Below are 16,348 nucleotides of genomic sequence, written 5' to 3'. Positions count from 1 at the left end.
CATATGGAAAGGAATGTGGCTGACAAGAACAGTAGCACCAATAAGGAGAAAGGAAGGAGAGTGTATCTCCTAAAAAAGAACACTCAGGTGATCAGTGGAGTGCTTCATTAAACAGACTTATGTTGGATAAGTACTGCAGGAAAGCTGTAAAAATTAAAAGTGGAAAACTTTCAAAATGCCATTCTCTATACTTGAGAATCTACAACAGGAAGTTGCTGTCTATTCATCTAAATTTTATACAGAAATATATTACTTGAGCACTCCATTTTTTTTGTCAACTGCAAATGAAACTTAACCCTACTTTTGTTTTTTATGGTAAATGTATTATTGTGTTAATTTTTTCTATTTAATTAATTAATGCACCTAAGAACAGTAACAAATATTTTGAATGTTTTAACTATGCAATAACAGTTAAGATTGTCAATGTGTTTCTTGTGGAAATAAAAATATTAACTGGAAGTGAAATAGATAATTCTTTGTACAGCTTACTACACAATATAATATGACATTGGATAGGTTAAAAGTTTGGTTTTCTATTGATTATAAATAATGTAGAAATACACATGAGAAAACCATTGGTAATTTGTGAGAGAGAATGTGACAGGTGGCATGGCAAGAAGAGCCTGATTTTCAATTCTATGACTCTGTAACCAAATCAGATTTAATATTATAAAAATTATGGTTTACCTGAGCAATAACAATATTATAAGGAATAATCTACATTAAATTTTATACTTCTTGGAGAAATGGTAATCACAGAAGAGGGGATATATAGAAAGCAAATTTTATAATTCTTCTACAAGGGGAAATTAAAGACTTTTCAAACATTGCCTTATAAAATTAAGACCTTAAAACTTGTTTAATACTAATATTTGGATCATTAGCCATGTTGTGATGCTAAGTGTTCTTGTGCACCATGACAACAAAATATTTTAATTAAGTTCAGAACATAACTTAGAAAAACTTTGTGACATGTACAGAAAGGATGCCTTTAAGGAAGGAGTTATGTGGCTATGAATGGGTTGGTCAACTAGGCCTGTCTATTAGTTTGTTTTGGGGCACTGTTAATGTTGGATTCCAATCTTTGAAACTCACTGTAGAGACTTCCTTAATCAATCTTAGCAAATCCATGATTTGCATCCCTTTCTTTATAGTTTTCCACCTGTGTCTTCATTCTCAACTGATCCACTGAAGATCAGCTGATATTCTTGCAGTATTCGATAAACCACACAACTGTTCAATAATTCTATGGAGGAAAGGTAGGGAAGTGTGAATGGTGCTAAGTATCAGTGTTGGAAAATGTTAATTTCTGACACAATATCTTCTCTCTTCCCACATAACAGTCAGAATTCCACATAGTTCACATGCCAGCCTATATGATCTCCTCCAATGAATGATTAAAGTGAATAGCCAGAAGAGAAGAGAGATGATGAATTTTTTGATAGGAAACTTGGAATATGCAGCAAGAATCCTTGTCTAACAAGGTATAAGCAAGACGGATGAATTAATGGAGCCAATCTTTAAGTGTAACATTAGAGATACCTCTAGTACAGTAGAAGGAGTTTTAATGGATATAAATTGGGAACCAAGATCACAACTCACAAGGATGACTAACAAGTAGTTCAAACAGAAACATTAGTCACCTGAAATTGGCCTTTCCAGTTCTAGTTTTGAGTTATTTGACATTACAGCCATTTTCTAATTTCAAATCATACTAGATATAATTTGATTCTTAAAAGGGAATCACATTAAAAAAGTTCTAATGTATATATTAAAATATTTAAATATCATTAAAAAGATTAATAGCCTTTAAAAAACTAAAATATTTTAAGGTGGACAAGTGTCACCATCATCAACAACACTGTTTGACATTATGGATAAGCCTTGGGAGAGAACGTGTTTAAAGTGGTGCCATCACTGAGAGTCATAACAATGGCAAGACAATAAAATGTGGCTTATTGTGACCTGAGTTTTACAAAGACAACACATTGGTGCATCAGTCTCAGATAAAAGAAAACAATGAGTCAAAAAACTGTGACCAATGCGTAGTCTAATTAGAACAACTTCCTCTTTCCGATCCATACAGAAGCAAGATGGCCAAAGTCCAATATAGGGTTTTGTTTGGAAAAGCTCATTTTCACATTGCTCATTCCAAGTCGACTGCCAACTGGCATGAAGCCAAGCCTTCAATACAGGACTATAGTCCATGTATGAAATTGGCATAGTGGTGACAGTGCCAATGCAGACAGAATTACCTGCAGTGTCAGCAAGCTATTTCCTGCAATTACCAACATGGCCCGGTATCAAGAAAAATGGGATAAAAGTAGATGTTAAACAAAAATTGTCCAGTCGGTTTTGAATATCCGCAAGAATAGGGTGTGGGTGTGTTTTCTTACAGCAAAACCACCTTGGGCTATCTGCTAAGCCCACCGAGGGGAATCGAACCCCTGATTTTAGCATTGTAAATCTGGAGATATACTGCTGTACTAGTGGGGGGCAAATAGGGTGTGGACTAACGTGAAGCAATTCCAGGGCCAGTAGAGGACTGAGTCAGTATAAATAGTGCAGTGTAAGTATTGCTAAGCTTCTATGTAATCCAGGGCAAGAGAAACAGCATACAGTTCAGCAGTGAACACAGAAACTGTAGAGGAAATTTTGAGTCCAACCACCAAACCACAATAAACTATGGCAGAGACCACACAGTCACTTGATTTTGAACCATCTGTGTAAATAGGAATGGAAGGATGGTTCGAAAGATGTTCAGCAAATAACAGACAGTATTTCCAATCGGGAGTGTCTGCTTTTCTCAGATGACTTAAAGATAGGTCACATTTGGGGACTGTAAGAAGCCATGGTAGGATGAGCTGACCAGTGGATACAGCAACGTTATCCATGGAGAGACCCAATTCATCCAACTGTGCCTGGATACAAAGGCCAAAAGCAGATCATCTATTATGAAAAAGTATGGTCCACTGAGGAAGGAAAACACGACCACAGGTAGGATGCTATGGTAAGGAACATAGTTTTGAAGCATATACTAAAGACAGTTGCAAACAGTGGAGGTGCAAAGAAGGTTCATGAGACTATATATAAGCTCTGAACTGGGAAAATATAGAAAGCCCCAGTGCAGAGCCATTGTTCTTGATGAAGAATGAGGTCCAGCATCTTCAAGGCCGAATTTCTGGCAGAACCATAGACCAGTGATCCACAGTCAAGTTTCGATCGAATAAGAGCATGACATATCTTTAGCAAAGAACATCATTCTGCTCCCCAAGTGGTGGAAGAGAGGATATGGAATATGTTCAGTGCTCTTCTACATTTCACCCATAGCTACTTTATGTGTGGTATAAAGGTCAGCTTACTGTCAAAGATCAGCCCATAGATCTTTGTTTCATGGACCACAGGCAGCACAACTTGACCAATACAGAGTTTAGGATAAAGGTGAATATCCCATTAGTGGCAAAAGTGCATGCAAACGGTCTTAGAGAAAAAGAAGTTAAAGCCGTATTGTATGGTCCACTTCAGTAAACGATTGAGGACAGTCTGTAGTTGCAGATCAATATACTTCATGTTCGACAACTGATGCGAGATGTGAAAGTTGTCAACACAGAGCCAGTTTGCAACAGTAAGAGAGGATTGTTCACTGGTGGCATTTATCTTTATACTGAAAATTGTGACACTCAAAACATGGCCCTAAGGGGCTCCAAGTTCCTGTAGAAAAGAACAGGAAAGTGTCAAACCACATGAACTTGGAATCGCCTGTCCATTAAAAAATGGCCACATAACCCATATATATGGAGGTCTCACAAAATGCCATACCTCCATGATGTCGTTTGAGAAAGGCTTTTCTGACTTTTTAAGTCGAATCAGGTGGTCCATGGTGGAGCACTGTCATTGGAACCCACATAGGGTGGGCAAGAAGAGGTTGTTTGATTGAAGGAACCAAATAAGACAAGCAGTAACCATCCTCTCTGAGGTCTTTCAAAGTCAGCTCATCAAAGTAATTGGACAGTAGTTTGAAGGAATCTTGGGACCCATCCCAACCTTAGAGAAAGGTAGGACAACAGCCTGGATTCAGGCATCAGGAAAAACATTTACCTGCCAGATTCGGTTAAAAACAATCAGAAAAATAGCACAGCATTTCATGGTGTACATTATCAGGTCCAACTGATGTACTGCCAGACCGATGATAGGAGGTAGACCGAGTTCCACCAGTGTAAAGAGACGATTATTGTCACAGAGACAATCAGCTCGAAAGGAAAGAAGCAATCGCTCTGCCTGAGTCATGATGGCTAAGAAGGTGGAGGAAGAAGCAGAAGTGCTAGAAACACAGCAAAAGCTTTCATCCAGAGTATCGGCGATGCTCTAGATATTAGATACTTCCTGGTCATCAGAGAGCAAGATGGAGAGGGGAATAGAATTATATTGCCTACTGAGCTTTTGAATCTTGTCCCAAATGACTTTGGAACTGGTGGTAGAAGATATGCTGGTTGTAAACTTAATCCAAGATTCCTTCTGGCTTTGGTGTCTTACCCACTGAGCATGTCATGGGCCTCCTGGAAAGCAATGCTGTACAAGAGTGTAAGATACCTATAAAAAGTATCCCATGCCCATTTTTGAGCTTTTTGTGTCATGTGGCAGGCAGTATCGTCACCACGGATGAGGATTTCGTGAAAAATGTGCCAAGGTTTTAGGAGTACACTGAACAGCTGCTTGTATAATACAGTCAGTTACTGCTGTCACACAGTCATCTATTGATGGCTTACAGATGATGGCACGATAAAGTTATGCGAGAGCAGTGACGGAGAACCAGTTTGTTGGTTCCAGCTTCCACCAGGGCATGTGGGTCGGATGACATCAACCATGGCTAGTCTCTCTCAAAATTATAGGAAAATGATTGTTGCCTCATGGATTATTGTCAATCCTCCAAGAAAAATGGGAGAACAGTGAAGAGGAGCAAACTGAGAGATCAATACAAGTAAATGACTGACTCTGTGCATGAAAACAAGTAGAAGAACCAATATTGAAAAGAGAAAGGTTGTGATCATAGAGCAACCCCACCCCATCAATATTAGCACTTCCCCAAAAGGGATGATGTCAATTAAAGTCCCACAGGATTAAAAAGGAAAACAGCAACTGTTCAACAAGAGCATCAAGGTCTGATTGATCATAGGTCTCTCCAGACAACAGGTAGAGAGAACAAAAAGTGACAGTACTATCCAAGGAAACACAGATAGCTACTGCCTCCAAGAGTGTGTTGAGTGGCAAAGACAGAGTGGGCACATGCTGATCAACCAACAGTGCCACCCCTCCATGCACTTGTCCATCACACAGCCTGTCATTTCTGTACAAAGAAAACTGCCAAAAGGTGAATGTATTGGGAGGTATTAGAAATGTTTCGTATAAGGTAAGACATACAGGATGGTAGGAAGCAATCAGTGTTTTGATGTCATCCAGATTAGAATGCAAACCTCAATAGTTCCATTGTATCAAGGTGGCTATTTTTATTTATGTGCAGGTGAATTGGGTGGAGAACCATTCTGTTTATGACCACATCTTTTTTTCCTTACTGTACTTATTTGAGGGAGGTCTATTGACCTCCATGGATATCCTGCCCTGGGTCAATTGGGAAGGTCTTTGCTGTTGGAAGGGGATTCCAGTGGCTGAGGATGTGAACGAATGATCATTTTGCATCTTGGGGTGGGCAAAGAAGATGTATCAGAGGAAATGCCTATACCTGGAACCAAAGGAAGTGGATCTTGGGATTTGTTGGCAGGTATGTAAGGGACAGAGATGGGTGTTGAAGTTGATTCATCAACTATTTTAACCATGGAAGTCAAAAGACTTTTAATTTGTTTTGAGAACAATTCATTTGGAGGCACAGAGAGGTCTGTCTGCACTCCCACTGTAGTTGTGGAACGAAGTGCAGCAGAATATGTCTGAGATGAAGTGGTGGACAGCAACTTTCGAGTCTCAGGATAAGTAATGTTATGAATCGTTTTCAAACGCTGCACGTCTCTTTCTTCCAACCATTTAGGGCAAGAACGAAAGTAAGATGGGTGAGAGCCATTGCAATTAATGCAATGAGAGTCCATTTCATACTCATAGGCATCGTGATCCTTGCCACTGCAACGAGCACACGTCAAGGAACCATAACATGATGTCTTTAAGTGACCGCATTACTGACACTGGAAACATCTTAGAGGGTTTGGAATGTATGGCCATACCTTGCAGTTAAGATAATCTGTCTTGATGGTGGCAGGTGGACGTGGTCTTGTAAATGTCAGAATGAGGACATTGGTCGACACTGTAATTCTATCTTTGCGAGTGGAGATACGCCTCGCTGCAGAAACTCCTTGGGCAGAGAAACCAGCAAGAATCTGACTTGGGAATGTTCTTCAAAATCACTGTCAACAATTGCTCCTCGTAATGAATTCAAACTAGCATGAGGCATAACCTCAATAGGTGTATCCCCAATTGCCTTTGAATGCAAGAGGAGTTCAGTGTGTTGAAATGTGGATGTTTCCACCAACATGTCACCAGATCGAAGATTCTTTCCTAACTTTGGAGAGCCAGAAGTCCCTAGTCTCTTCTGAATGAAAAAGGGAGACATTTGCCCTTAAGGTTTGTCTGAAAGAGAATGTATTATAAGAAAATGAGGTACAACAGATGTTACATATGTCAAAGATTGCTGCTCAGAATCTTCAAGACATGGTCATTTACCTATGGACTGTTTTTTACTATTTTATTTGGAGGATCCATTATAAAAAAGAAGGATATCCTCCCAGAGACATACTCTACACAACACAGCAGGGGAAGTTCCATCATGATCTGGGGTGCTTTCTCCTTCCATAATAAAAAAAAATATTTTGTTGTCCACTGACCCCACCTGCCATGGAGCCCTATGAGGGGATGCACTACAATGTCCAAGACACTGCAGGAACGTCACGGTTTCATGAGCAAAACACCAGCATCTGATACAATGTCCACAACATCCAACATTGGTACTTGGATGACCCTTGCCCAAGTGGACCAGCCGACTGACTAGAGGGGGGCCACCCAAAAGCTGCCTGTCTGCAGGAATGAAAGGCCAAATTGGTGTGTTAGGGTTGGACCCCTCAACCACCAGGATACTCTCCTCACTTTCACAAGCCACTATGCTCAGCAAGCATGTGGATGAATGTTTAGATCCTAGAGGAGGTAAACTGAAATAACAGAACCTTCCCCCTGGGAGGTCCCATCACGACGTAGAGGAATAAAAAATGAGGGGTAAAAAAGAGAGAAAAAGAACAGATGAAGAAAAGACAATGAAAATGTTTTGGATAGAGCCTCCTTACAGCCTGCAGTGGTAGAAATGGGTAAACTATTGTCAGAGAGCCAGGTGAAAAAGTTTGAAAGGTATGAAATGGTAGGTCTGGAAGAGAAGAGCCATGATGCTAGTATTACTGATAAGTACGTAAGGAGAAATAGTGAAAAATAAGGAAGGCTAAATGAGAAGAAGTCCCAAATATCTTGCAAGGGACAAGACAAATCCAATGTGTAAAGGTGGGCATTACTGGTTGAGAGAGAGAGGAATAAGGTTGCTGGAGAAACAATCATGAAGGAGATGACTTTAGAAGACACAAAAGTGAAAACCATAGTTGGGCCAACTAGAACAGGACAAATAATAAGACACAACATGAAGTAGATTGAATAAGTAACAGTACTCAGAGAAGAAAATGGATATGAGGACAGGTATACAGATACATATCAGACTAGACTTGACTGAACACATCCACATTAAGAGCTAAATGATGCAGAACAGAGAGAAATTTTGGTCTTGAGAGACATTTGTCAAACATTTAAAAGGGGTACCCAGCTGAGAGCATAACCCCTAGAAAACCTGAGCACAAAGAGACCACTCAGTCAGGGGAGAATCTAATGAGGATGAAGAGAATTTTGACAAGATTTAGAGCAGTGTTCGGCAACTCCACAGCCACTGGCCACATATGGCCAGTGGATAGCACAACTGTGGCCAGCTTGAGTTTAAGAATCAACTTTTTCCATAATTTTTTATATGCAAGTTTGGTAATCAGCAACTGCACTGCCTCACATCATCGCTAATGTTGTACATTTCATCACTGCCACGAACTCTGCCTATTTTGTAACGTCAGTCTGGTTTAGATATTTGTTATCGAGTGTGCATTGTTTTGCATGTGCTTGAAAACATTTGTGTTGTGCAACTTTAAAGTTTAAATATATTAATCCCATGGTATGGATAAGTGGATAATTGGAAAACAACAGAATCCAGATGATGGTGAACACTCATAAAATAAAGACAGAAAGAGAATGGCACAAGACTGGAAAAACGTGAAATGAGAATTTAATAAACGTTGGAAGTTGAAATTTGCAGTAATTGAAGCAAGTAAAAAAGTGAGTGTGTCTTTTGTGTAACAAAGTTTTTTGAAATAATAAAGTATACAACCTGAAGCAACACTAACAATTTTCACAACAAATTTAATGTAAAATTTCCAAATTGATAGCAAAAATTGTATGAATTAAATTAGCTGTCTGAAAGCACAACTTCATCAACAAAAGGAAGGCCTAAACGATTTTTATCACTGGTAGAACTGGTTATGTTAGCAAACTATAAAGTAGCTTGGTTTCTTATTCAAATAAAGAAATTTTCTGATATTTAACTAGTAAAAGAAATATTGATTGTGGTCATTGAAACTCTATTGAAAAATTATGATTCAAAAATAAAAGATGATATTCTTCAAAAGGTAAATAATTTGAAATCAAGTCAAAAAACAATTGTTTGCAGAATGCTAGAGAGTTAGCAAAAGACATAGAAAATCAGTTGCTCGAACAGCTACTAGACTGTTTGTATTTTTCTTTAGCACTAGATGAGTCAACAGGTGTTAGTGACACTGCACAGCTGATATTTTGGGGTTCAATATGCAACTTCAGATTTTTCAAGTGAGGGAAGAAATGCTTGGCCTTTGTGGATTACGAGATAAAACGTGTGGAAAAAAACATCTTTGAAAAATTTCTTGAAATGTCAAAAAAATTCAATCCAAATTTTAAAAAACTGGTTTCTGTCACAACAGTCTGTGCTCCCACCATGACTGGGGCAAAATTAATATTTGTTTCTCTTTTGAAGCAGCATTTAATTGAAATGAATGTGAAGTCCTTGTTGCCATCTTTTCATTGCATTCTGAATCAGGAAAATTTAGGTGTTCAGATATCTAAAAGTGATGAACTGAAAAATTTGATGGACATTGCTGTAAAAATTGTGAATTACATTAGAAGTGGAAATTCTGTCATCCATCGACAGTTTGTTGATCCTTTGAAGAAAAGCAGTGACTGTACTTTTGATAATCTTACTGATTTTGCAAATGTAAGATGGTAAAGTACAGGAAAAGCATTGGAACGATTTACTTCCTTATTTCCTCAAACAAAAGAGTATCTTGTTGAAAAAGGTAACATTGAAAATGTCCCCAAAATTGAAATGTTGTCATGGCAGTGTGATCTGCACTTTCTGTGCAACATGATGGCTCACTTGAATAATTTGAGTATATTGCTTCAGGAAAGAGATAAAATAATAAGCGAGCAATCACAGTCTATTCATAAATTTCACTTAAAGCTAAACCTCCCTGTGGAACAATTACAAAAGAATGATTTGACACCTTTTGCAAAGTTAAATAGTTTTCTAGAAAATAATAAGGACTATGATTTCTCTGATGCTAAAGATGATCTCTATGTATATTGGACCAAAAATCAATTTAAAGAATTTGAATCACATTTCTCCGAATTTAAAAATTTGAAATTGATATTTGAATTACTGCATGATAAATTTCAATTTTACTTAGCAAATTTCAGAAAGGAGATTACATCTTTTTTGTCTTTGTATAAGTGTGGACTTGAAGACAAGATGCTTATCCTGCAAAGCATAGAACACATAAAAGGTAATCAAAAATATTCTATCAGAGAGATGTGGCTCACTATTCTGATAAATGAGAAAAGAAAACTCAGACACGTAGATTAAAGCATGTGTGTCAGCCAAACATGGGGAATGAAGCATGCTGTCACTTGCTTGAAAATGAGAAAAAAATTGATTAGCATGAACAACCTCAAGTATCTGTGGAAAAGGAAAAATAAAATAATCAGATAATGGGTCAAAATGAAAGTGTAAAAAAGGAATAATCACAAGAAACAGAAGAAAGGTAACAAACCTGACACACCACATCGAGGAAGGACAAGGGACATCCACATGAGTGTACTGAGAAGTAGCAGAAAAGCAGAAGAAGGTAAAAAGCTGTGAAAGTTATCTTCAGAAAGAGATTTCTTTGGAAAAGAAAGATAAAAAAATAGTGAAAGAGACACCAAAGACTGCATGCAAGTCATGCATACTGACAGCAGAACAAGTCGGGGAAAGCTATTATGTGAGCCAAGGTAACATATTATGTCAGAAACCAATTCATTTAGGAATCTTGAGAAAAAATAATAAAACTTAAATTATTAAATGTAGGCCTTACCTCCGTTGGTAGCAGTGTGTCTTCGCTTGTTAAATAAACATCGTTGGCAGAAGAAACAAGATACAAGAGTTAACAAGCTAATCACCAATAAAAGACCAAGAGCTACAGCAAGGATGAATGTCTGGCTACCAAAAGAACATTGACACAAAATATAAAAGTTTATTTAAACAAATATAAATTAATAAAAAAGTTGCTTTTGCATTGACAATATTTCTACATTTTGATTACTATTGCAAAGCAAACCAGTATACCAAACTATACAAAATTTCAGCTCTAGCAGATATCAAAATTGACAATATGCTTAACACATGAAGTATTAAATTAACAGTTTCAGCACAAACATATAAAAGATTATAATCTATAACACAAAACCAAACAGATGATTAGAAAATAAAGACATATAAACATCTGACATCACCACACTGTAATTTAAGGGTGTCAATCCTAAAGTAGGCAAAATCACTTACGAAAGCAAAGAAATCAAAGAACACAAACCAAAAAAAGCAACAAGACTAGTTGTTTCAAAGCTATAAAACCCTTAATCAACAAAAGCATTGACAACTACATGCCACTTTAATATATTTAACGCTAATACCGTGTTCTTATTTCACACACAAAATGATCATAACAGCATGCTACTAAATCTAATAATCATAAAATATAATAAATGTGTGAAATTTGTAAGTTCTTTGGAGTGGCTGAAAATCAAATATTAATGACTTACTCAGGTTCAGGACTGTGTTCCCTGTCTCGTTTTGTACAACAGTATTTGTATGTTACTGTTCCACAGCAGTACACTGGCTCTTCATTCCCCAGACTCGGGCAATAAAATCCTGTGTTCCACTTTCCAAAGCTATCAGTGTATCCAGGACAGTATTCCAAACCAAGAACTGGAATATAAATGCCTACCAGCTGTAATGTATCTTAAGTATTACTATTGGAAATTTTAAAAATAGGAAAATCATAACACCATTTACAGTCACCATACACACTGCCCTACATATTTTAGTGTGGTGGTGGGGTTACCACTTGCATACAAATATACACATATACATATACATGAAATTAAAAATTTTACTGAAATGAAAAGTTAAAGCCTGCCAAAAAAATTCTTGTTTTTTTTTAACAAAGCACAGAGAGATTTCCTGCCTCCATTTTAAAGAAGCACATACTTGAAAAGCTATGTATTAATGAATTTTAAATTTAGATTAACAATTATAATGAACAGACCAAAAACTGGAGTTTTTTTGTCAATTGTGTATAATGTTAAAATAATAACACACAACATTAAAATACATATGCAAAAACATTTTAATTAAGATCAACATATGAACACTAAAATAAGTTTCATTATTGTAATGTCATCTTGAGTATATTGCAAGACAACTGTGCCTTATTTAAAACTGAAAATTGAGCCATAACAGAACATGTACATAAAACACAGTGTACAGTATTGTGGGAGAAAAACTGTAATTTTGGCTCAATAAAGTTATTACAGACAATATAATATTCATGAATCCTTGAAAATGATCAAATACAATGTTGTGTTACCAGTTAGAAATGATGGTCTGGCAGATATTTATGCACTGATTGTGTCTTGCAATGCACTTATGCAGATGGCAATGCAACATAGAAATACATTAAATTTCTAGTGGTCATATGCTGACTTTAATTAAAATGTTTTTAACTGTGTACCTCTTATAATGCTGTGCATCAGTTTAAATTTTATAATTATTTTTTACTATTTTACAAACTGATAAATACAGGTAAGCACAAAATAAACCTTATACTTAGCATACAAACATTATGTAACATACACATTCAAAAATTAGCTGGATTTTTGAATTAGCCCACCTGTCACATCTTTTTCAGGATTTGTTAATAGTTATCTCTCACCTTTAATTCTATACTACCTATAACCAATAGAAAGGCAAGGTTTTCATCTATCAAATGATGCATTAAATTGTTATTTTCTGAACAGAGAATTGTCACCTCAATCAGTACAAGTTTCATTCCCCTGTGAAAGATAACAATTAGCATGGATGAATTTGTAATGGATTTTGTAGCATAGTTAGAAAGCCAGAAAAACTGTGATACTTAGAGAAAAATGTCTGTTTTTTTGTATGCTATTATTGTATATTCTTTGATGTATTATTTAGTGAAGTAAAAATGTAGTACATTACAAACATTATAAAAAATAGGGTTTACAAGAAACAGTATTAATTAATACATTCTATACTACAAAAATGAAATCCCATCAATAGACATCTAGCAAAAAAAGAAGACAAACAAATAACAAAGACATAGGAAGGAATAAAGGGATATAAAAAAAGAGGAACATAACCTAACCCACTAAACCTCAACAGAAAAGGAACAAAGTAAAAGGGATAAACTACAGTAGAACAGGGTAAACAGAAGAGGAAGAACATCTACAGAAGTGCTACTGAAACACAAAGTACTGCCTCAGGGAAAAGGCAGTTAGAAAAGGTAATACAAGTGAGTGGAGAAAAAAAAATGCAAAACTGGGGAACCAGAGAGTGAAATAGAATATAAAGGGCCAAATCCTTGAGCTGGTTAAACATATATCAATAGTAGGGAATTGAGACAGGAAAAGCAAGAGTCTATAAATCAGGACCACATTAATTATGAATGTGAGGTGTGCATTTGGGCAAAGAAAAAAGATAGGGTATATCTCCATGGATCAGGGAGTAACAAAACAATATATATATATATATATATATATATATATAAAAAACACATTGAAATAGACAAGAAAAATAACCTACCTAATAATCAAATACAGAAATACAATGAAAGGTTAAGGCTCTTTTGTGAGTCGAAGATATCATTTCAGACTGAGAGGAAAGAAATTTGCCAGATGTAGTTCGAGGCCCAATAAGCATGTTGTAATCCACAACACATTGTGCCTTACAGCTAACAAGCCTCCAAAAGTTGATGTAGAAATATAGCTCAAGTGTGAACACCACCACTCATTCAGGAAGTATAAATCACAATCACTTAAGAATTTATGAAAATTAAATAAAGCTTTGAAACAAAAGCCAAGGAAAACAAGTATCAAAGTTTTGTTAATGAATGCAAATCTCAATAAATTAAACTCCTGTGAAAAATTTAAAAAGGACTGATTAGTTGGTTGTTTGGTGTTTATTGGCATAATGCAACTAGGCTATCTGCACCGAACAATTGATAAAAAATAAAAAGTTGATGTAAAATTATTAAAATTTGTGAAATCATGTGAAAGCAAAACAATTTCCAATTTTTGCATTAAAAACTTAGAGTTAAAAAGGTCAATGGCCTTTAAAACTTTAAAAATACAACTGAGGTAGACAGAGTCATCATCATTAATGACACTGTCTAGCATCAGGGATAAACCTGTGGACAATACATGTCTAAAATGGTGCCATAAATCATAGTTGTAATGACAGCATGACAGTAAAATGTGGATTATTGTGACTGTCACACAGACCATACCCTGGTCCCAGATAAAATAAAATGATGGGTGAATAAACTGTGACGAATGCATTCTGATCCCTACAGAAGCAAGACAGCCAAAAGCCCAACAGAAGGATTTATCTAGAAAACTTTATTACCATGTTGCTTACTCCAAGTCAACTGCTAACTGGCATGGAACCGAGACTTGAATACAGGGCCATAGTTCACGTATGCAACAGGCACAGGAGTGATAGTGCCAGAGCAGACAGACTTAGCTGTGGTGTCAGCGAGCTCATTCCTGCAAATATCAACGTGGCCTGGTATCCAGAAGAACTAGATAGAAGTAGATGTTAAAGAGAAATGGCCCAGTAGAAGAGCCACAGACCAGTTTTGATCGAATGAGGGTATGATCCACATGGAAGAGACAACACAGAGAATGTTCAGTACCCTTGTACTCTTCACATGTAGCTGCTTAATGTGTGGAATAAATGTCATCTTATGATCAAAGATAAGCCTCAATAACCTTGTCTCAAGGACCACTATTGGCAGAAAATGTGTATGCAAACAGTTTTAGAGCAAGAAAAGGTAAAACCATATGCTGTAGTCTACTTTAGTAAATGATTGAAGGCAGTCTGTAGCTGCAGCTTAATTGACCTCAGAGTCGACTATTGACAACTGTAGGGGGGGGGAGTTGTCCACTGATAGCATTACTCTTTATAATGAAAAGTGTGACACTTAAGACATAGCCTTGAGGAACTCCAAGTTCCCGTGAAAAACAACAGGAACGTGTTGACTCGGCACGGACTTGAAATTGCCTGTACATTAAATTTTTTTTTAATGAAAACAGGCAAATGGCCACACAACCATAACTCCATGTAGTATCATAAGCTTTCTCAAGGTTAAAAAATACAGAAACAAGATGTTGTCACTTGAAAAATACTTCCCTGATTGATGTTTCAAGTCAAATAAGGTGGTCCACAGTGAAGAGCTGTTGTCAGAACCCATACTGGCTGGGTGAGAGGAGGTTGTTTGATTAGAGGAACCAAACAAGAAGAGCATTAACCATTCTCTTTAATATCATACAGAGACAGCTCATCAAGGCAATCAAACAGTAGTTGGAAGGAATCTTGGGATCCTTTCTAGGCTCAGAAAAAGGGAAAACAATAACATGGCAACAAGCATCAGAAAAAACATTTTTCTGCCAGATCCAGTTAAAAACAGCCACAAGAATAGGAAGTGAGACAAGAGAGAAATGGTGCAGCATCTAGTAGTAGATATTATCAGGTCCAACCAATGTGCTGCCAGACCAGTGAAGAGCAAACTTGGAGTTCCACCAGTGTAAAAGAGCAATTATACTCATAGAAACAATCAGCCTGAAAGGAAAAAGAGATGATTGCTCTGTCAAAATCTTGATGGCTAAGAAGATTGACGATGAGGCAGAAGTGCTAGAAGCACAAGAAAAGCTTTCATTGAGAGTATTGGCAATGCTCCAGGCATCAACAACTTCCTTGCCATCAGAGAGCAAGACTGAAAAGGGGACAGAAGTATACTGCTCACTGACCTCCCAAATCTTGTCCCATATGACTTTGGAACTGGTGATAGATGAGATACTAGTTGTGAACTTAATCCATGATTCCTTCTTGCTTTGACTTCTTACCTGCCAAAGATGAGCACAGGCCCCTGGAAAGTGATGCAGTTTAAAAGTGTGGGATATCTACGAAAGGTGTCCCAGGCCGGATTCCACCATGGAAAACATGTCGATGTTTTAGGAACAGACTGAGTAGCTGCTGCCACACAATTGTCTATCAATGGTTTACAGACAATGCATGATCAAGTTCTGAGAGAGCAGTGTAAGAGGGCCAGTTAGCCTGGTCCAGCTTTCACAAACAGTGATGGCATGACCCAAGGAAACTTGGATGGCTATAATCTCCAAAGGTGTATTAAATGGCAAAGAAAGGGTGGGCACATGCTGATCAACCAGCAGTGCCACCTCTCCATCACACAACCTATCATTTCGGTACAAAGAAAACTGCTGAAAGGTGACTGTATCACCAGGTTTCAGAAATGTTTTCTGTAAGGAAAGGCACATAGGATGGTAAGAATCAATCAGCACTCTGATGTTATCCAAATTAGAGGAGTGACAGTTTTTCTGTATTAAAGTAGCCATTTTTTTACTTTTGTGAAGGAGGATGTTTCTCATTTCAACCATATCATTTATCTTCATCAAAAGGTCTGTTGACTTCTATGAATCCTGCCCTGGGTTAAGTGGTTAGGTCTGTGTCAGTAGATGAAGATTTCAGTGATTGAAGACGTGAGCGAATAGTCATTCTGCATCTCAGGGCCAAAGAAGAAGATAGACCCGAAGAAACTTCAGAAGCCAG

At 37.1% G+C, this 16,348-nt stretch overlaps 1 protein-coding gene across 5 annotated transcripts in view; it reads right to left on the bottom strand.

Moving 5' to 3' along the window:
* LOC143250565 (uncharacterized) overlaps positions 1–16,348 on the bottom strand; it is a 63,752-nt gene that overhangs the window by 21,680 nt on the left and 25,724 nt on the right. For 2 of the 5 annotated variants that reach the window (XM_076501308.1, XM_076501306.1), the window contains exons 3-4: positions 11,242–11,422; positions 10,518–10,642 (exon numbers count right to left, since the gene is read on the bottom strand). In XM_076501308.1, the coding sequence (XP_076357423.1) occupies positions 10,518–10,642; positions 11,242–11,422 (306 nt within the window). Of the gene's footprint in view, positions 1–10,517; positions 10,643–11,241; positions 11,430–16,348 lie in introns of all 5 variants that reach the window. The other 3 variants (XM_076501310.1, XM_076501309.1, XM_076501311.1) reach the window with 2 other exon arrangements.

Source organism: Tachypleus tridentatus, chromosome 5 (genome assembly GCF_004210375.1).
Source record: "Tachypleus tridentatus isolate NWPU-2018 chromosome 5, ASM421037v1, whole genome shotgun sequence".
NCBI classification, from domain to species: Eukaryota; Metazoa; Arthropoda; class Merostomata; order Xiphosura; family Limulidae; genus Tachypleus; species Tachypleus tridentatus.
This window is presented reverse-complemented; position numbering and strand designations above follow the sequence as displayed.